Source organism: Aythya fuligula, chromosome 10 (assembly GCF_009819795.1).
Source record: "Aythya fuligula isolate bAytFul2 chromosome 10, bAytFul2.pri, whole genome shotgun sequence".
NCBI lineage: Eukaryota > Metazoa > Chordata > Aves > Anseriformes > Anatidae > Aythya > Aythya fuligula.
The window spans coordinates 5,993,013-6,014,417 of NC_045568.1; the positions used below are offsets into that span (position 1 = coordinate 5,993,013).

Sequence of the window (21,405 nt, forward strand, 5' to 3'; positions counted from 1 at the left end):
TGCTGGAGCAGTTTGCTCCTGGGGGATGGACCCCATGGGACAGAGCCGTGTGGGAGCAGTGCTTGAAGAGCTGCTGCCTGTGGGCAGCCCCCACAGGCTCAGTTCAGAAAGGACGGCATCCTTGGGAGGGACCCCACGGGGAGCAGGGGCAGAGAGGGAAATAGAACACGCAGACAAAGCCTTAGGGACTGACTGCAGCCCCTATTCCCTGCTCCTCTGTGCCACTCAGGGGGAGGACGTAGAAGCAGGTGGAAGGGCAGAAGGTGTTTTTAGTTTGAGTTTCTCACTGCTCTACCTTGTTAGTAATAGGTAATAAATTACATTAATCTCCCTATGCTGGATCTGTTTTACCCATGGTAATTGAGTGATCTCCCTGTCCTTATCTCAACCCTCGAGGACTTTTCATCATATTTTCTCCCCCTTCCCCTTTGAGGAGGGAGAGCGAGAGAGCAGTTGCAGTGGAAATAGCTGCTCTGCTGAATAAAACCACCACACCCTCCAAGCAGCTTGTAAATCATGCCAGTAAGATAAAAAGGGAGACAGAATCCTTTGCACAATTTCATTCAAAGTTGCGTTTTCCTGAGTATATGAGAAATACCTGGTTCTGTTTATTTGCTTTTACTATGTAGTTTCCAATCCATTCTTCCTGTCAAATATAGTTGCATATCCTTCTCATGTCCACCTTTTTAGCACTACAGGTCATGCATTAGAAATTTCTAAGTCTCCCCCTCTGTGTTTTTCAAAGATTCTTTAGCACTTGAGGTATGTGATTGTCATTAAAGCTTTCTACTTCCCAAGTACTCCAAATAAAATGTTGCTGCCATAGTCAACCAAGTCTGACCTACTCAAACTACTCTGAAATAGATCTGATATACTCTCCTGACCTTTTCTGCAGAAGGAAGAAAAAATCTGCAACTTGAGTATTACAGGAAGAATTTAAAAGGTTCTTAAAATATTCACACTTCAGATTCACTCACTTCTAGAAAAGAGATTCACTCTGAGTCACAGCAGCATGTAACCACCAGTTCCATTTCTGACTGACTTTTCTATTTCAAAAGGAAGAAACTTGCAAAAAAACTTGGTGTTGGACATTTCATAAGGTAAATACATTAAAACTTCGAACTTGCTAATATATTTACGTGCTCAAAGAATTTTTTTGAATAGATTATTGAATTACTTGGCAAAATTAGAAGCCAATGTGTAAACAGAATGCATTTAGTAATTAAACTGGGCCTCAGTTACAGGGTTATATTGGCTGCTCCTCAACAAAAAACTTCCAAGTATCCTTGAACAAGCAAGTGAAACGTTTGTGCTTACCCTGAGTTTGTGCTTCATCCAGGAACAATTTTAGCCTTCTGCTTCTGAGCCCAAAAACTTTTGCTGTTTCATGTAGAAGACCTTGGTATGTTAATCCGTTCTGACCAACGGGGTTTTCCATTAGAAGAGTTCCCATTGTTCCTTTCTGACATTCTAAACAAGATAAAGAGTTACATAACTACTGATGAAGAATGATACTACTTTATCTACCTCGGTAAATCAAAATTTAGGATTTGTTCTTATAGTTCACCACCATTTCTTTATAGTGCTTCAGAATTAGCCGTTCCAGCTTACCTACAAATAACCACTAAATATGTTTATAAACTATAAACTCATAAGTGTAAGTGATTAACAGCTTGACAAGCAAAAGAAAATCTTGTAGAATTCTTTACCATTGTCAAATGGAGGACCTGGAAACTGGAAAACATGAAGTATTTCAGCAGGACACAGAAACCACTAACAACTACGGAAACTCCCAGAACAGATTCTCATGATCAAAACCCCAATTAAAAACACATTTTTTGCCCCAGGTAGGTTCTCAGTAATGTCTATAGGAATCCACATGGACAGGCAGTCCAGAAAGGACTCAGAGCAGAGCTGAGATGAAGAGCAAGTTACCAAGAACACAACTTTTCCCATCAAAGGTTTCAAAGCAGAAGCAGCCCAGCAGATTAGCAGCTGGAAAACAATTAAATGCACTTATCTATACTCCAGACCAGACTAATAATACAATTCCTTTGCCTTTTAAATAGCACTAAGAAATGTTTTACAGACTGTTTACAATGCCTTGGTAAAGAGCAGGCTTATCTTTCATCTTCCTATTCATTTCTGGTCAGTTTTAGATTCAACATTTTAAAATAAGCTGCACAGGTGAGCAAACTGTCAGAAACAGGGAAACAATGCTGAAGGGATCATGTTTAAATGCCATTTGTTATCTCAAACTAGCTCTTCACTTTTATGAAAAGGCAAAGAAAAACTAAACAATCACTGTGTTTATTATAAAGTACACACTAGAAGAAAAATAAATGAAATCACCATCTGCAAATTGAAACAGACATACGTATCTTCATCATCAAGAGATAGTGTCTGAAACAGATCAGAAAAAACTCAGCCTGTAAGCAAGGAGAAATCAGTATCCAACATACCTTGTGGTTTTGCATTTACTAACTGCAAGTTGATATACTGGCAGAGAAGAGCATCAGGAGAGTTGGTCAGAGCAGGTGCTGACCCTGTTGTCACATGTAGAGTCTTTCCACTGAGAGTAAGCAAGTCAGTTTTATTTATCAGTTCTGAAAAAGAAAATGAGACCAGTCAGGCCATTACAGGGAAGCCAAGGTCCAGCTCCTGCTCAGTTAGCTGACAGAGTCCTGCTAACTGACTCTGCTGTGGAAGCGTTTGCAATTGCTTGCTCAAGAAAGGGTATTTCTCCAGTTTGACAAGTGGAATTTATGCGGGGGGAGGGGAAGTATTTCTTAATATTGCAGAGAACCTAATCTGCTATGGAAATCGGTTCCTACATCTCACTTCTTATGCACATAAATACATACATGATTACTTATAAATAACTTAAGCAAGAAGTTGCTCACTTAAGCCGTTTCTTTCTCATTACATTAAAACCTATGATCTTTGCCTCTACCCTGACTTCAGTAGCTGAAGCAGGGCTGGATTTGTGTTACCACGCAATGCTGAGACACTTCCCACATTAAACTTCAGGTAACAGTAAGTGTACAACCAGTAGTAGCTGGTTAGATCCCAAATAACATCCTTTGCATTGATATTTGCATTTAATGTCAACAACAGCTGATGATTCAACAGATAACTCCAGTCATGCATATTTAGAAATTGGTGGACATCAGACACAAAACAGGACTTGCACCTCATTTTTTTCTTAGAAGGATTTGAGATGCAATACCGGCACCTTGGAAGCACTCAGATGAGAAACAAATGAGGTACGTGAGCCTTCATTGTACGCACTACCTACCGGAGCAGCTAGCTGCCTGCCTACCAGAGAGATAAACCACCACCACCCTGCTGCGAGGCACAACACTGAAGAGAAAGAACATCCCTCTTTATTGCAGCTACAGAAGAACTCCAAAGACCAAATCTAGGAAGAATTAACGAATTTACTATCTTGCAAAAATTGCACACTGTATACAGAGCAGGCACGTGTCATCTCCTCCAACAGGTTTTCTTTCCCTATCAGTACTGTTTGCATGTCACAGAGCCTACGGTTTACAAAGCTTTTTTTCCATCAGTTCCTCTAAATGATTTTGAAAGATGGAGAAATTGCCTTTTTCTTTTTTTTTTTAAAGGAAAAAAAAAAGGAAGTTTATAAGTTTAAAAGCAAAAAAAAGAGGTGAAGCATTCTCACAGGCTATATGCTCTCAAAATTATGCCAGCTGCCAGAGAACAAAGCGCAATGCAATGTGGAAGGTTTATGAGACTGCCCTAGAGAAGGAAAAAAAGAGTATTTACCATTTCCACCCTTAGACTGCATCTAAGAAAGAATTTTGACTTAAGAAATCTCAGGTTTTGCAGCGTCTACACGTTAAGAAATATATTACGAAGAAATCTCAGCGTTCTGTTTTAATGGCACAAAATCCCTAGCCTTTAAAAATCATCTTTTTAAAAAATATATATATAAAAAGCTTTAAAGAAAAAGTAAAAACTTCATTGCTGCATCTAAAATTGAATTTTCATGAATGAGGTAATGGATGTATTGTAAGATAGCGGTCATCTGCCAGCTAACTGAACACTTTCCTGGTTTGTCTGAAGAGCAGGCCCAGGAGGAGCTTTGCTTGTAAGTAAAACCAAAATGGTTTTATTTAAAAGAAAGCAAGAGAAAACAACTAACAAGTGAAGGGTAAGTAACAAGAAAAGGAGTCAGCAGAGTTTCTTCCTAGCATAACTCTGAAGTGGCACTGCTTGCCATTTACTTGCCATTACCAGGCAATAGCTGTGAGACCACACCAGGGAGCAAGGAGCTTCATGGAGCAAGACCCCCAGCCCAAGTAACTCACAGCTCAGCGCCGTTACACAGGGGCCACGACCTGTGCAGGTCGATGCACATCAACAGGGCACAAACAGCAGTCAGTGCAATTTGCACGTTTAACACATCGAGCACTTTGCATTACAGGACCACTGCCATTTTCACAAGGAAGATCCCATGGACAGTGCTATCAATACACTCAGTTCACATGACTCGAATAACTAATAAATGAGACAAGTGGGTCATTTCTTCATATATTATGATACTCTTGAAAGGAAGCAGATGTTGAAAAGTGCTCATCAATATTTAAATTACTGTTAAAGGCAGTTCTCCCTGCAGCTGAGATTTAAGTGGTAATGCTCTCTGCTAAGGTACCTTAGAGCCTTCATGGCCTTTTAAAAATTCAAAATAATAATAAAAAAAATCTTATTGAACTCCTGTTCAAAAACAATGATAAGAAACAAAAAATAGTTAGCCATCTGAAAATCATAAAGACAGAATAAGACATGGACTAAAAGATTTTCTAGGGAAATTCTCAGTTCCACCCTCTTCCTTCTCCCCTCCCTGCCTTCTTTTAAATCCTAAATGATTTATGGACTCATATAGTCTAAGAAAAATAGATTTGTTTTAAAAAGGTCTTTTTCAATATGGGCTACTTCCTTGAAAGCTGAGTGCAACTCAGAAGCTGTGCACAGTAAGAAGTGTGTAAAGTTTTCAGCTATCTAGAGCAAAAAGAAACTCACAGACAACTATTCTTATGATCCAATTTGAGCCCACCCTCTTTCCTTTAAATAACTTAAACAGAAAAAAAAATTAAGAAAAAACTAAAATGAGAAATTCTGTTCTTGTTTCTGAAGACCATTAGAAATCCCAGAACCTTGCTCAGTGTTTGTGCAGTTACTCAAAATACATCAATTCACTGCTGGGGAGGAAATGTTTATCCCATTATTTCAATGTTCTACTGAGAAAGAGGGCCTTGACATATTTTAGCCTGCCTTAATACAAGAACAGCCTGATTTTATATCATTATGCAACCTTAAGTAAATCTTCATTGCAATTAGAAAACAAGATAATAAACTACTGCAAGTAAAGTGGAGGGGCCTAGAAACCACAGGAAGGAAAACAAGCAGCCACAAATATGGTTTTACTGGGTCACAATTTTATTAACACATGTGGGACCAATTCAGCAACAATTCGTCCAGAGTGCACGACCTTTCCTTTGCAACTCCTCTCAGAGTGGCTGATACCAGCTCCTTGCCTTACCTAAGGAGCCCCCGGGCCTGTGGCGAGGCCTCACCTAACATCACCCAAGCAAAGGCTGGGTGGATAAAGCCAAAGGATTGCATCTGAATTGAACCAGACACCAAGAGTTGCAGCTCTGTTCTCTAACATCCCTAAGAGCTATTTTCTTTTTACATGCTTGCATTCAGCCCTGGCTCCACTGGGAGCATCATCTTCTGCTCATCAATACTTGTCCAAATTCTCTGCCAAAGTAAATTTGATAATCTAATCTTTCCAAGGGAATTTCCATGTCATTAACAAGTCAGCAGGGAAAACACCCTCTTTGCCTTGACCACTTACAAAGAGTAAAAGATCAAAATCAGCATGCCCAGCTGGAAAGCTCAAATGCAAACAAAAAAAGTGGCACGGAAAGGGAAGAAATGAAGCCTTCACCACTACAGCAGAAAAAAGCATTTGAAAGAGGGGTAAACTAAATAAGGATCCAAACAGCTTATCATCTCAATAAGATGAAAATTTCCCAACTCTTCTTGGCCTTTGCAGGTCATGTCTTAATATCCACGATGGTTCATGAACCATACTTGTACACATCCATCCCTGTAGGGATGTACTGCTATGAAGTGTATCACTGTTGTTCAGAAAATGATTTAAAGGAATACCATTTCCTCCTTTAAAATATAAACTCGGTAAAGATGCTGAGGGACTCAAAGGTTCCTGTATATCATCCATAACTGAAAGCCAAGAATGATCATTTCATATGAGAAACTATGCAGTTCAAGTGAGCACAACTTGGAAAGAGCTTTTACATTAAGCTAAGTGGATTACATCAGAGAAAGTTAAGATATGAAAAGGCCCAAAACATTCTTGCCAACATGCATTCAGGAAATTACAAGTCACAAAACTAGAGCTGTTCTTACTGACATTATAGACTCAGGTAAGTCTACTCCCCTACTGGTATCATTGGCACACAAACTGGTGATCCACAGCAGTCCTGTGTGAAACCCAAAACAGCCTTTTGCAAAAGCCAATTAAAATATCTCCTCTTACATGTTGCTTCACTAGTACCTCTGTGAAAACACGCTAGCAAAGGTTTCTACAGCTGTCAAACTTCAATTTTTGTGGTATTTTATCATTTCTTTGTCACTCATCTCAGACTTTATGTTGTTAATGGTGTGGAAACAAACAAATGAAGTTTCAACTCCAAGATGTGCCTGTAAATAACCCTAAGAACATAAAAAGGATTTACTGCTACTGTCAAAACCTATCTGAAGTTGTATCACTTCAAGTACTCTGCATTCTGTATCCATTCACTAAAACATTTGGTTAATATTATTTTGTTCTCGGTGTGCTGATTTTTAAGATGTCACTTTTGCTGATGTACTGGAATATTACATGTAATGTAATAATAAAACAGCATCTTCATCTCAGAGAAGAGAGCGCCAGCTTGCTGGTAGGATCTCAGAGTCACTAATTGCAACATCTTTCATAATGTTTCTCTGTCTCAGTTATTTTATCTTTGTAATGAACTGAACTATGATATAACCTGCAACTCTATATATAATCCATAGAAAGTGCTTTTTGTTCTCATGCCTTAACAGAGGTAAAGTTCAAGCTGCAAAAATATTCAATAGATTTTCCTAAAAAGAAAAAAAATGCAGAGATCCTCAGCTTTCTCTAGGGTGAAAAATAGAATGATTTTTTTCTCTATACATAGGTACACTTTGCATTCAGTTTAAGTTCTCACCCTGCCCACTGAGGCATTGGGGAAAAAAAATGAAATCATGCAAAAGCTGATGACAGCTTGCCATCAACATATAGCATAGCCTGGATCTGATAGAGACATTTTCTGAAATAAATCAGAGTTTGTCCTGATGAAAGCTGCTATGGAAATAGGTTAACAGAAGAGATGAGCATCATTTTAACAGCAGATCTTGAAAACATTCTAATGTGACTATAAACAAAGTCTCATAAGTTAAGTATTATAAAGCAGAATATTTCCTTGTGCATTTTCCTGTCAATTTTGTGTGTGTGTGTATATACATATGTATAAATTGTACAGTAAGTAATTCCTGGCTGCTGCTAGGAAGACTCAATTTTCCTTGTCATACTCCATTTACCTGTTTTTCCATTAAAAACTGTCAGTTTTGAATTTTTAAGACCAAAAATGCAGGAGACAGCATCTACAAGCCCAGTGAAGTTCAAGGTATTATCTCCTTTTGGATTTTCCAGCAGCAACACACCATCTAAAACAGAAATTATGAAATTAACATACAGTTTGCAAGAAACATGAATTTCAATGATTTTCTAATGAGGTTTTCTAATGACTTCCAGCAAATTACTAAGCTAATTTAAAACTGACAACACTACATACTTCCAGAACTTTTTGTAGAAAGAGGGAAAGAGAGAAGAAAACAGGAAAACTGACTCGAATGTATTGCAGATTTAGTTATATTTGTTTTTATTAACAAAGTTACTGTTGCTGAATTATAATCCAGTATTACATTGATTAAGAAGTGGCAGACTGTACGCCAAGATGTTCACCAGGTTAGTTATCTTCATTAATACAAACATGATACAAAGCATAATTGTACTGACAAAAAATTTGAAACAAATTTAAGAAAAAGATCCAGAGTACATTTAGTTTGTTCTCATTTTAATATAAAACTCAGCCTGGTAATACTTTTAATAATATCACTATACTGACTTATGTAATGTACTTTTGACTATCCAAAACAGTTTATTCTCTAGTTTAAGTATTCTTTTCAGTTCTTTTTTTTTTTTTTTTTTTTTTCCAGAAATAGTATCTGGTCCACAGAAAGGCATCTCCTACATATTACTACATAAAGAATTTAAAATTCTCAAGGGACATACTCTGAGCCTGGGTGAATATACGCACACAAGTTTGTATACGCACACAAAAAAATATGACTATTTTTTACTTTTAATAAACTCATTTTGGAGAGCTATTGAAAGCTGCTTTGAAAGGGAGCATCTTCTTGGCATCAACATTCTTCACTCCGTTTTCTGAACAGTCTTTTAACACACCACCACAGACAAATCAAAACGGGTACATTCCTACCTTGCTCTGTCCCATTAGCACAGACTTTGAGGTTGACGTAGGCACAGGCTGGACCAACACGCTGGCACACACCACCTCTGACAAGTGTAATTTCTAGCTCTGATCCCTTCAGCTAAAAAAATAAATAAATAAATACATATATTGCTTACATATTGTTTTGCTGATTTTTTCTTCAAACTTCATGAATATTTTTGTCTTTTTTATACTAAACATCACTCATTTTATTAAAACAGCAGATTTTGCCACTTCTTCCTTCAGAAACAGTGCTCCAAATATGAATTGATCTTTAACTTAAAGATGAATCAGCATTTAACATGTGAAAAGAATAGAATAAAGCGCCTCAGTGTGACTGCAGTCTCTCAAAATCTAACCCCAAAATGAATATACTTAAATGATGAAGACTCTTCCAGAGGTAATTCAGAGTATCTGAACACAGGATGCTGCTCTCAAGTTGTCTTCTGAAACCTTCATCTGCCTGCACTGGCTACAGACAACAGCCAGGGCTACAAGTTGTCCTCATATTAAGTCTACTGCAGAAACAAATGTATTTTTTTACAGGCCTTAAACCATAGCTTTGTTAAGACCATGTTTTCTCAAGCCCAATTCTCTTCCTGAGCTAAATACAGGTTGATATGCCTCCTGAACTTATACCAATTTTCATGAGAACAGCACTCTAAGTGATCACCTAAGTTTAAATCCATAATGAAACAGGTGTCATTCAGAAATCACGTACAGAAACAACTGGTAGTATATTGCTATTTAAAACCTTTTTCTTAAATAAATATAGAGCACAAACATGGAAATGCTGCTCAGCGCTGAGCTCCTACTGCAACCTAGAGAAAGACTGATGGAGCAGCACATCTTGTTTTGTGCTTACCTACTTTCACCAGCAACTAAACATTCATTACACATGGAGCTGCTTTTCCCTCCCAATATTTTCTGAAAAAACAGCTGAAGTTTCCAGCTGTCTTTCAGAACAAGCCTCTGAGAAGGATTCATAATTAATGTTCTTTATGTAACATTGATCCAGGATACTTTCACAGAAACACTAACCCTGAATGTAATCAAAATACTTCCAGAACAAATAGACTGCTTTTCATTTTTGTCCCAGTCTTTACACATATTCAGCATCACACGGATTTCCAATCGTCTTTTTAATAACTTCCAGAGGTTTACTGCAGTGACCCTGCCAGAACTGCTTAACTTAGGAACCCACGTGCAGCATTACACACTTGGGTTTTTCACCTTGCACCTGCTTTTGTACCTGAAAGCGCACAATGGTCCTTGTAAAACATTTTCCACTTCAGTGCTGCTTACCCACCCCCATCAACAGAAGACAGTCAACGCATAATTCAGTTTCGATGAAAAGCCTTTATGCCTGAAAGTGCTAGTACAAAATGTGTGCGCAGGTATGACCAAGAAAACCCACCAAGCACGGTTGGGTTTGATGCGCTGACCTGCAAATCCACTGCACATCGCTGCAGCTATTTTAACTCTCCACAAAGGGCCAAACTGCTACCCTGAAAGGACTTCTTCAGAAAAGCTTTTTCATTTCAGATATTTTTATTCACTGCTGGTGCTGTGACAAGCTAGTCGCAGCAGAACACAGAACAGAGTGCAAAACATCTGCCCTGAACAATCCATCTCTACAGTCCCGGAAAGTGAGACTTCCGAGGAAGAATTTACAGTTGCACTAAAACCCCAGTCATCTGTTTCTGTCTGCAACCTCTCTTTTAAATACTAAATATCTGACTAATAAGTCAGAAGCCCATCAAGTCTGTAAACACAGCCATTTAAAGGTGCAGAAAGCTCCCCACCTGGCAAAGCCACAGCTGAACTCTGCAGGGAGGTACTTTGTGGTAATTGAGGCTCCTTAACCTATGCTAAAAACAAATGGAAATTTACTTGCAAAGTTTGTCTTTGCTTCAGATACAGCGCTTAACTTTGGTATGCAGAACTTGCAGTGAGTCACAGCTCATGTTCTTGTTTGGGGGAAAAACAAGAAAGCAAAAAACCAAGCCCAAGACTTTAAGCTAGCAGGCAGGAACTCACAGCCCTATGGCCGCCGCAAGATGACCATCGCCTGTCCATAAACCTACTCACCAACTGCAACAGCCACACAGAACTGTCATGCGTAGTGTTACTTCAGGTACAATTCTGTAGGTTTTCCCTACTCAGCAATCCAGTATTTGTGCAAATGTGTATTCTGATCCACAGACCTCTCTCTGGTTTACATACTGCTCACCATTCCAAAATCCAAACGATGTCCGATTTTGCTGACATCCAGACAACAGCTTGTTTACATTTCCTATTACATCCCTAATAACCAGCACCTTCTGTCAGGGCAAGATTTCTTCATTACATAAAGAGTGTTATTTGAAACTAACAGACTTGTTTAGCTACCCACAACGTTCTTCTGCACCAGAATATGCTAAATTAAGATTTCAAAAGCAGACAAATAATGGGGAGGTGAGTGGAGAGGACATACTTGCACAGGCATGGAAGCCTTCACAGAAAGATGCAGTGACCAACAACAAAGCGAACAAACCACACCATTTCAGATGTAGGCTACCAGAAAAGTGTTTCCCAGCACTACACGTTTCTGATGCTACTTTTACTTTCTGAATTGTATTTGATGTTGATTTAAGCTGTCCGTCGACAGCATCACAATCAGGTAAGAAATAGCAAAATTTTCCAGACACCATATTCTCTACTTTTACAATGTTTTTCTTCGTCTGTGTTTGTCTCTAGATGAAACTACTGATTTTGAAAAAGGCCAAACACACCTTTGTTTCAAATCCATACAACTTCAAAAATTTAATTAATATAAAATGTTTCCCTTACACATGCTGCCAGTAGGACAGACAAAATGTGCCTCCTTCTCAGCTATTCTCATAGCCCTACCCATTTTGTAAAACAAATTGGAAGAACTAATATATCATAAATTCTTGTCTTCCTTGGTTAGCATGACATTTAGATTAAAGAACCTGTTTCACCCATAATTCTGATAGGCATGAGTGAATACAGTCAGTTTGCATAAAACCAAAAGAGTGTTCTTAAAACTTGTCAGAAGAAACAGTCAAAGAAAACAAAGGAAAGTTCAAATTTGGTGATGAAAGAATAAGCCAATCTGCAAAACTGCATTGTTACAAAAGGCTGAACTTCAGGAAGAAAAAAAACACAAAACATCCTCAAACATTATTAACTGAAACTGGCCTTAAGTCAAGATGCAAAATTTAGCTTCAAAGGAGAAAATTTCTAAGTACAAAAGCGTATTAACTTAAAGAAATCAGAACAACAATACTTTTGCTTTCTAAACAATGCACTAATCCAAATATAAATAACTATCTGAAGTACTTAAAGCTTACACAACTTGCAATTAACATATTTACTTCAGTACCCAAGTGGCTTCGTTTCCAAACTTAAGAGACAAGCAACAGAGCCCACCTATTTTATTTTTTAAACCAAAAAGAAAAACATGGACATTCATAAACATGAAATAACATCCCCTTTATCCCACAAATACTGACATACAAATTATCTGCAATCAAAACAATTCTTTCGGTTAAAAGCTTATAGGAAAATGAACTATGCAGTCAATGCTTTTTCCTTCTTACTTGGGTGGTCTCCTGGATGAGAACTTCTTTTGACGTAGGCACCGGGTAAGGTTTTAGGGCAGCCTTTATTGTTGCAAGAATGAAATCTGTATGTTCCTTAATAACAGTATCCAAGTAGTCACCTTCTGGATATGATCTGTAGTACACTGTAATCTCATCTGTAGGAACCAGATTTCGCTGTAGGACATACCAAATAGACCATTAATTGACAGCAAGCCTAAAAGTTGAAGAAAAAACATATTAGATATTTACCAGACATTTGTTAGAAGTTTCCCCAAAAATACTTGAATAAAGCAACTATTTTGTCAGAAGGGAAAGGAAGAGGCATGAAACATGGCGGCACTTTCTTCTAAAGACAATGACCATCTAAAAAGCACGCTTTCCTCAAAATATCTCATTTACAAATTCATTTACTAACTCTCCCCCTTAATGAAATGAAAACTGATACTGAACTCTAACAAAATTCTGTTTCAGTAAGAAAAACAACTTGCATCCTAATGCCATTCCAGCAATAGTTATTGTAGATCCAGAATTGCATTAGTCGTTTACTTTGATAACAGGAGTGGGAATCAAATAACGACAGTAAATGCATATTAGCATCATGCTAAGTGATAAGCAACACCAAGGATTTTGATATTCATTTAAATAAGTTACAAACTTATGTCATTACAGAAATAAATATGAATCATCCAGTAACTTAAGACTTTTCATGGCCACATTTCTTCCTAATTTTACGAAGATATATATACACACACACACACAATTAAATGTGAAAGGGGAAGGTGACAATTTTAGTATACGTTTATCATTTTTCATGCATGCTCTTAGTGAAGATTAATACAGTCTCTAGCCCATCGCCACCAAGTTTGCTGAGTAGGAAAACCCCAAATGTAAGGGTTTATTTTAAAAAACTTGCAAGTTCAGAAACTTTTTAAATTGTTTGTCAAGAGTTACATATTAATGTAATGTCCTCTCCACATAAATACTTTTTAGACCTGTAATCATCTCCCTGGTGATCCAGCTTCCTAAGCACAAAATGGAGGCACTGAGCACAGCTCTTTTTGGATTATTATCGTAGATAGAGAGAAGTTACATTGGTTCAAAGTGCTTTAACATAAAGGTCAGACAGCATCACTTATATGTATGATGAGAACAATTAAGAGTGGAATCATTTATGTCAATTGGTGCCAGAAATGCCTCCTGCAATTTGCTAAGACGTGAGTCTGTTTCTTTTAGCAGTCCTAAGCTCAGAAGTCTTGGCTCTCACCAGTCCAGCTGATGTAACACACCAGGACTGAGACTGAACAGATCACAGCACTTGGCAGGAGGGAGGCAGGCCCAAGAGATAGTTAACTGGGACTGAACCACTGCTACGTGGCCAAAGGGAGAAAAACTACAGGGACTCAAAAAAAAAAAAAAAAAAAAAAAAAAAAGTGTATCCACTACTAATGACATAGTAACCTTAGGCATTGGTACGGGTTGCCCAGGGATGTGGTGGAGTCACTATCCCTGGGGGCATTTAAGGAAAAGGATAGACGTGGTGCTTAGGGACGTGGTTTAGTAGGTGATAGTGGTGGTAGGGGAATGGTTGGACCAGATGATCTTGGAGGTCTTTTCCAACCTTAATGGTTCTGTGATTGCATAGTAAGCTCAAGATTCAACTCTAGTTCCTTTAAATACGGAAATTCAAAACAAAAGAATGATTTCAAGCCATTTAAGCCAGAACAAAGTTTGAGATCAGGGGTAAATGATACAGGTCTTCACATTTTAATTAACAACCTCAGTTTCTGCTACATATCGCCTAGTAAGAGCTTAAAAGTAAATTGTCTTATTCCATTGCTTCCTAACCTTTTTGCGAAGCTTCTGAATGCGGTTAATCACTTCCCGGGCAACTCCTTCATCCACCATGGACTGGTCTGGGGTAACATCTAGCAGAACTAAAACCTAAGGATTCACAGAAGAGTTGAACAGGTGACAAACTTGAAACAAGCTAGTATTAACTCACAGTTACATTCTTCCTGTGCTCCTCACAAAAATACCAGGTTTAAGAGAGCACTTTAACATCTCCAAAACTGAGAAGATAGCCTACCACATACCGAGAGCCTAACTGGTAAGAAAAACCACCCCAGCTTCTCACCTCAACAATTCTGTTCCACTTTTAGAGGAATGCTTCCCTTAAAGCAAAGAATAAGAAAAAAAAAAAAAAAAAAAAAAAACAATAAGATACCTGAGCATCGGAATGTGCCTCAAACTGGGCAGATCCTCCCGCAGTCTGATCAAAGGTATACATGAGACGAAGATCTTCCTCATGAAGTTCATGTCCTTCTACAACAATGGTGCCTGCAGAATAGGCAGATGAAGAATGTTTCTTACAATCAGAATAAAAAAATAAATCAATAAAAAGCTTAAAACAAATTCCAGACTTAAAATAAATGAAATTTATTACAATTGTCATACAGTTAAACCACAATGAAATGCTAGTAGAACACGCTGAGCATTCAGATTCTCATTCAGATTTTTCATACTAACACTTCTGCAGGCAGAACTCAGCTCACACACAGACCTTCTGTATACCCTTTGAATGAAACAGAACTTAAAAATAACCTGCATATTCAAGTAAACGAAAAATTCACATTCAAGCAGTTAACTGAACAGATATAGCTGGAAAATTCACACCCGCTTGTAAATCTGCAGTTGAAGCCATGATTCCAGAATAAAATCTGTCACACAAATACTCAGTTCAAATTTGACTCAGTCTTATGGAAAATATCATTCTTTACTCCATTTTGGACATCCAGTAGAACTTAAACAGGTGAACAGTGTAAGATTAGTATACACAACCACCTCAATTCTACAGTCAAGAAAATTGATTAAAAAAATAATAAAAAACCTCATACACCCTCTTCTCATTAACAAACTCTAATATGGATGATACCTGGGAGGTAAGCTTTATGTTTCCATAAGTCTAGAAAAAGATACTTTTGCATTTGTTTGATTAATATATATAAACCAAGTGCAATTACTTGGATTTTTCTGATAAATCCCAAATCTTTTGTGTTGCTTTTTTTTTTTTTTTTTTGACAATTTTGCTATGGTTTAGCGGTTTGTACCACCACGTACCTGTCTCCTGGAATTCCTCCAGCTGCTCGCTCTTCAGCTCTTTGATTGCAGCCATGACAAGTTTAAATGCACCTTTCAGGCGCTTCCCAAGCACCATGTGATCTGGTTCCGCTCTCAGCCGGACTCCGTATTTATCTTTGTTAGTAGATAATGTCACTTGACGGACATTAAGCTCCTGCATAAACACACCAAGAGGAAAAAGGAAGCTAAAGAACAGCCATCTCTGACAACTCTTCAGAAGTCTAGAAAAGCAGGGGCCATGGGACTAGGAAAGTGGTAAGTCCCAAGCTGCAAATTTTTTGAATGGTTGCTTCTGTGAACCAAGTAATCTGCCAACACAGCAACAGCAAATAAACCCAACCAATCCTAAAACTGTTCTTCAACAGAAGATCCTATTCTCATCTTCAGCCTTTAGGAAGACATTTCACCAATATCAACAGACACCAGTCAGCTCTCAACTCAGATCAGATCCATTTTCAACAAGCTTTTTTATCTTACTGTTACAACTGCCTGGAAAGTTAAAACTATTACTTCTGTGTGCAATGGCACTAGAAAATGGTCTGCAAAAATTCAACAAGGAAGATTTTACTAAAATATGCTTTTCAAAATGCAGTTAGCCATAGAACTATAATGAAAATCTTTGCTTTAAGTCAAACAACAGTTACTGCTCCATCTTGTCTCTTTCCTTTTGTTTATTCTAGGTCCTTACTGTACAGAAAACCACCTTGCTCAGAAAAACCACTGTCAAGCACAAAGCGTTGTAGCACATGAATACCAAAGATCAGTGAGCAGGGGCAGCCAAAAAAGCTTATATGCATATGTCATCTTCAGAAGGAATCCAAGGACATTATTTTGCCACTACAAAGAACCATGGGCGGGCCCATATTTTGAGTAATGTGCAGTTTTTGTCCCCATGTTTGAATGGGGACATAGTGGTGCTACAGAGAGGGTTTTATGGAATAAAAACTGATTAAGAGGACAGTGTTGCTTCTATATGAGGAGAGACCAAAATGTCTGGAGCTCTTTGGAGAAAAGGATACTTAAGGGGAATAAGATTGAGGTTTAGAAAGTTAAGAAGGAGGTGGAGAAGGAAGGTAAGAACGATCACAGAATCACAGAATTTCTAGGTTGGAAGAGACCTCAAGATCATCGAGTCCAACCTCTGACCTAACGCTAGCAGTCCCCACTAAACCATATCCCTAAGCTCTACATCTAAACGTCTTTTGAAGACTTCCAGGGATGGTGACTCCACCACTTCCCTGGGCAGGCTGTTCCAGTGTCTAACAACCCTTTCGGTAAAGAAGTTCTTCCTAACATCCAACCTAAACCTCCCCTGGCGCAACTTTAGCCCATTCCCCCTCGTCCTGTCATTCCAAATCTCCAACTGATCCCTCGAGTGCAGTGAAAACAGTCAGAGATGGGTGTAAAACAGATCCACAGCAAGGAGTTAACCCTTGGAACCTAATGCCACGGGAGGAGGAAATCAGGAGTGTACCAGCAAATTCAGCAAGCAATTACACTCACAACAGGCAGGCAAGAAGATATTAAAAGGAATAAGCAGGGATCTGTCCTTAAACATCTTTAATACAACAACTCCAAATGGCCAACTCCTGGATGTGTTCCCTGAAAGAAGTAACCAGACACCTGTGCTCTGTAAACAGCCCTCACTACTGCAGGACACACCATACACTGCTAGACGAGCTGTTATTCTAAGCCATTGAGTCACTTCTTACGTTCTTAACTACAACTATTTTCCTCATCATATAAACATACTAAAATCACCATTAAAAATATAATTGCACACCCAGACCATCATACAATATCAAATTCAAAAATACACAGGGAACTCTACACTTCATTCTATCCAAGAAACAAATGCTTCACACACTAATTACACCATGAACTACTGCCTTGGTATACCTCCTGTAAGTGGAAGAACCACCCTGTATCCCAATGTTATTTTGGATCTTCAAGATAGCTTTACAAGGAGGGGAAAAAATAAACAGGCTAAGAATGAAACAAAGGCAGGACTTGACACCAAAATTCCCTGTTTCACGTGGTCTCACTGTAAAATACCAGGGACAGAACTTGGATAGTCTGACTTGCCAACATGCAGCTCTTCTACAGGTACAAAACTGTGCATATCTGGAGCACATTACACTGCAATTCTGTAGGTTGCCTGTCAGATTGCCCAATACTTGAAGCATTGAATACTTGGAGTTGTGTTTAAATCTCCACCAGAAGGTTGTTAGAGTTCACATTGACATGACACAGAATCAGCAAGTGCATCTGGCAAGCAAGCTGCTCCAAGTCTTGTAGGAAGCAGAAGTAAACAGTAGCAGAAAGGACTAGCAAATAGCCAGACATTTAGACTGAGAAGTAACTCTTAAATACAACCTCTGAGCTCAAAGTCTAATTCCCCAGGAAGTCCTACTGGCATGAGGAGCCACGAATACAACTGAATCTAATTTTATTTAATACATCTTTTAGGAAATCTAATGAAAATTACGTATTTCAGAAATTCAGTTTTAATCGAAATGAGCCCACAATTGGTAAATGACAACCGGGGGGTGCGGGGAGTAACAATCTAAAAAATAGCACAAGTTTAAATATGATTTTGGGCCTCATTAGATAAATTACACACAAGCATCTCCATCAAGACAAATATCCTATGCTAATTTGATTAAGAAACCATTCTTATTTATACATTATTTGTTACAAAACTAAAACAGTTCTTAAAAAAAAAAAAAGCAAATCTGTATCTTGGATTTCTTTATAATTGTCTCATTATACTGCTTTGATTTAAAATAGTGCTTATTATTACCTTCTCAGTAAAGCAAAATCATCTATACATGTACCTGCTAACACTCATATACACAAACTGAAGTAACTGATTCTTCCTCCCAGTTGGAAGAGCTGCATATTCACATGTTCTCAGTGCTGTACGAGGGCCTTCAGTATGAGCCAATACTTCATGTGCCATACATGATCAGACTGACCTGCAACCCACCTACCAACACTGTCCAATTCTCAGAATAGAGAAGAAATGCCAGTGCTGTGCTTCAGGCTGGGCCGGGCCTTTTACTTACATGGAAAATAAATATTAGTTATGCAACACTGTGAGAAACCAAATACTGAAGGACCACACACACTGCCACAGTTTACTTGTCAGTTAGCTCAACCCATTCACTGATTCAATCTACTGTTATTTCATTTTGTGAGCTTGGTTCTTTTTGCATGACAACTCCATGCTCTGGACAGTTCTAATATTAAGTTCCATTTATTTAAATTATTTTGTATGTTTTGATGATGAGAGTAAAACTACAGATCAAAGAATACAGTTATTATTTTTAAAAAGTGATCAGCATTTTTCAGAGAACTGACAACTGTATTTTTCAATGTCTTTAGTTGGCAACTGCATGAGATGAAATGGTGCAAATTTTCTTAGATATTACCTCTGGCACTAGAAACACACCTCTGGCAGTAACCAAAGGTTCTGAAGTTGTGAATATGGAAGGAGGTTGATGAATAAAACTGCGAGTAATACTGCAAAGTAATCACACAGAATCACAGAATTTCTAGGTTGGAAGAGACCTCAAGATCATTGAGTCCAACCTCTGACCTAACGCTAACAGTCCCCACTAAACCATATCCCTAAGCTCTACATCTAAATGTCTTTTAAAGACTTCCAGGGATGGTGACTCCACCACTTCCCTGGGCAGCCTGTTCCAACGTCTAACAAAATACTACCCACTTGCCCATATTCACTGATCTCTACAGCTGTGAGCTGTCCTGGTAAACAACTAAATTGATTGCAATACAGTACAAAAAACACACATGCTTTTGCAACAGCCTGATGAATTTTAAGATAGAAAATACTTTGTGCTATTTTTTATTATGCATTCGTACTTCCATAAAGGTATTTACGTTTGTTGAAATTCATCTCCCTAAAACATATATGTTAACTTTGTTTGAAATAGCAAATTAAGTGAAACCTACTTTTGCATATTCATCCAGTTCTGCAATAATTTATCAAGTTGTGAGGTTCTTGTCACCTTTTACCAGCTGTACAAGTCGACAGCAAATTTTTCCACCCACCTTTTTGAAGTACTTTGAGTAAGCAAACTTCATCTCCTTTAAAACTGGATTCTGTACAACAATTAATTCCAGTTTTCTGATGAAGAAAATGTGGTAGACACTAACATAAACTTCAAAAACTGTGTTATTGGTACTGAAATAGTTAAGAATAATAGTAATTCTGAAGTGGCATCACTAAGGCCAAGTCTAAGAGAAACAGTCAATACGCTAAAATGACAGAAAAACATGACCAATCCTACTTGCAAATCAATTAAGTTTATTTTTTTCATCAAAGTTCCTTCAGTGCACAATTCTTAAGAATTTAAGTCCCATGGAAATTAAAAATGTACCAGTATATAACATGGATCTGAAAAATATCTTGTACAACAAGCCATGACTCCCTTAGCCAGTGCTCTTAAGTTACCCCCAAATAATTTTTGGAAGCCTGGTGTAGATGCATACTTAGGCTGATACATGACTGGAAGTTTAGAAGGTCCTTTCCCCTGCTTCAGTCATCTATTGAATTCTCTGTCATCAGCTGGCACAGCTGCTGTCACCAAGACAAGCACGATGACTTTATCTTGCTCATGTTGATGCACGTTTTTGTTTTCCTTGTTACAAAGTACTTCATCTTGACAATGACAATTCAAACCAAAAAAAGTTGCATCAGACTGGGATGCAGCATGGGACAATTTTCTGTTACAAAGCTCTCTGTAGACAGCCACATTAAAAGGAAGAACCCTTGACCTACCAAGGACAGGGATACAATAGAGATCATGCATTTTCTGGATGAGGAAAGAAATCCTTGTAATACACTACTGCCAGACTTACTACACTCAAAAAAGAACTTTTAACTCACATCTTCCAAGACCTGTTTCCCTACTTATGTTACATAACCCTATGGAAAGAAAAAAACATCATTAAGTGTTAAACATCATAACTTTATGCTTCACATGCTACCAGCATGCATTAGTACAGCCACTGGAATTGACTCTGTCACGATCACATTCCGATTGATCTGGAAAGTGACAGATTTAGACAAATTTAAAATGACAAGAAGGTCAAAGACCAATAAGCCATTACAGTAAAAAAAAAAAAAAAAAAAAAAACACAAAGACAGACTGCCAAACCTGCCACTCCTATATTTTACCAGCAGTTCTGAGACTTTAAGTTGATACACCATGGAAGGAATTTCCTGAAGACAGAAATACGACAGTAAGTTCCTCAACAGTCAAATTCAAAGCTTCAGTATTGTGGATGGAGATGAAGGGAAGGAACCAGTCTGAACTGTAAAGTATTTCCCACCCAGTTACTGCCCATTCACCCATCCAAAGGAGTCACACACTAATCTGACAGCAGCTGGGAAGTATACTGGAGATAAAACAGAACAAAGAATTCAGTTGCAACAGTAATCTGTTTTCAGTATATCTGCCACAAGCACTTAAAACTGAGGAAAAGAACAAACTGAGGAGGATAATGAAAAATACACCCCGTGGCTCACCTATCCACATATGAAGCTATCGAGAGGAAAGAGAAGAAGTCACATAAGCTGTGCAGATGTACAACTAAACTACTGTTCAAAATTGTTTTCTTTTCTTTTTTCCTCGTGTAAGTAGAGATTATTTCAAACAATTAAGATTTGAGAAGGCAGGACCTAAGAAGGCTAAAGCTTACAGTTCACAGGTATTCAGAAATGGTATTAGAACTTCTATGTGAAATCTCTTTTAATAGTTAAACATGTCAATAAAAGATGGTAGTGGGGAGATGTTAGTTTTGGTGTTACATTATACTTGGTCTCTTTAACGACACTCTTGTAATTACGCTACTATCCCTCCCTCAAAAAAGGCTGTTAAAGGAGGTGTTAAATAGGGAAGATCGTCTGAAGCGGTTTCATCAAGGTGGTTTGGTTTCCAAGGCCCCTGGACAAAGCTGGCATGCATTCTATGTACATTCACTTAATTAAGGAA

General features: G+C 38.0%; 1 protein-coding gene across 1 annotated transcript in view; it reads right to left on the minus strand.

Annotated features, from left to right (window-relative positions):
- The window catches only part of IARS1 (isoleucyl-tRNA synthetase 1), a 101,818-nt gene that overhangs the window by 4,939 nt on the left and 75,474 nt on the right, over nt 1–21,405 (minus strand). The window contains exons 27-34 of the mRNA XM_032193893.1: nt 15,362–15,536; nt 14,469–14,581; nt 14,090–14,185; nt 12,242–12,418; nt 8,625–8,736; nt 7,663–7,788; nt 2,463–2,606; nt 1,318–1,470 (exon numbers count right to left, since the gene is read on the minus strand). Coding sequence (XP_032049784.1) covers nt 1,318–1,470; nt 2,463–2,606; nt 7,663–7,788; nt 8,625–8,736; nt 12,242–12,418; nt 14,090–14,185; nt 14,469–14,581; nt 15,362–15,536 — 1,096 coding nt within the window. The remainder of the gene's footprint in view (nt 1–1,317; nt 1,471–2,462; nt 2,607–7,662; nt 7,789–8,624; nt 8,737–12,241; nt 12,419–14,089; nt 14,186–14,468; nt 14,582–15,361; nt 15,537–21,405) is intronic.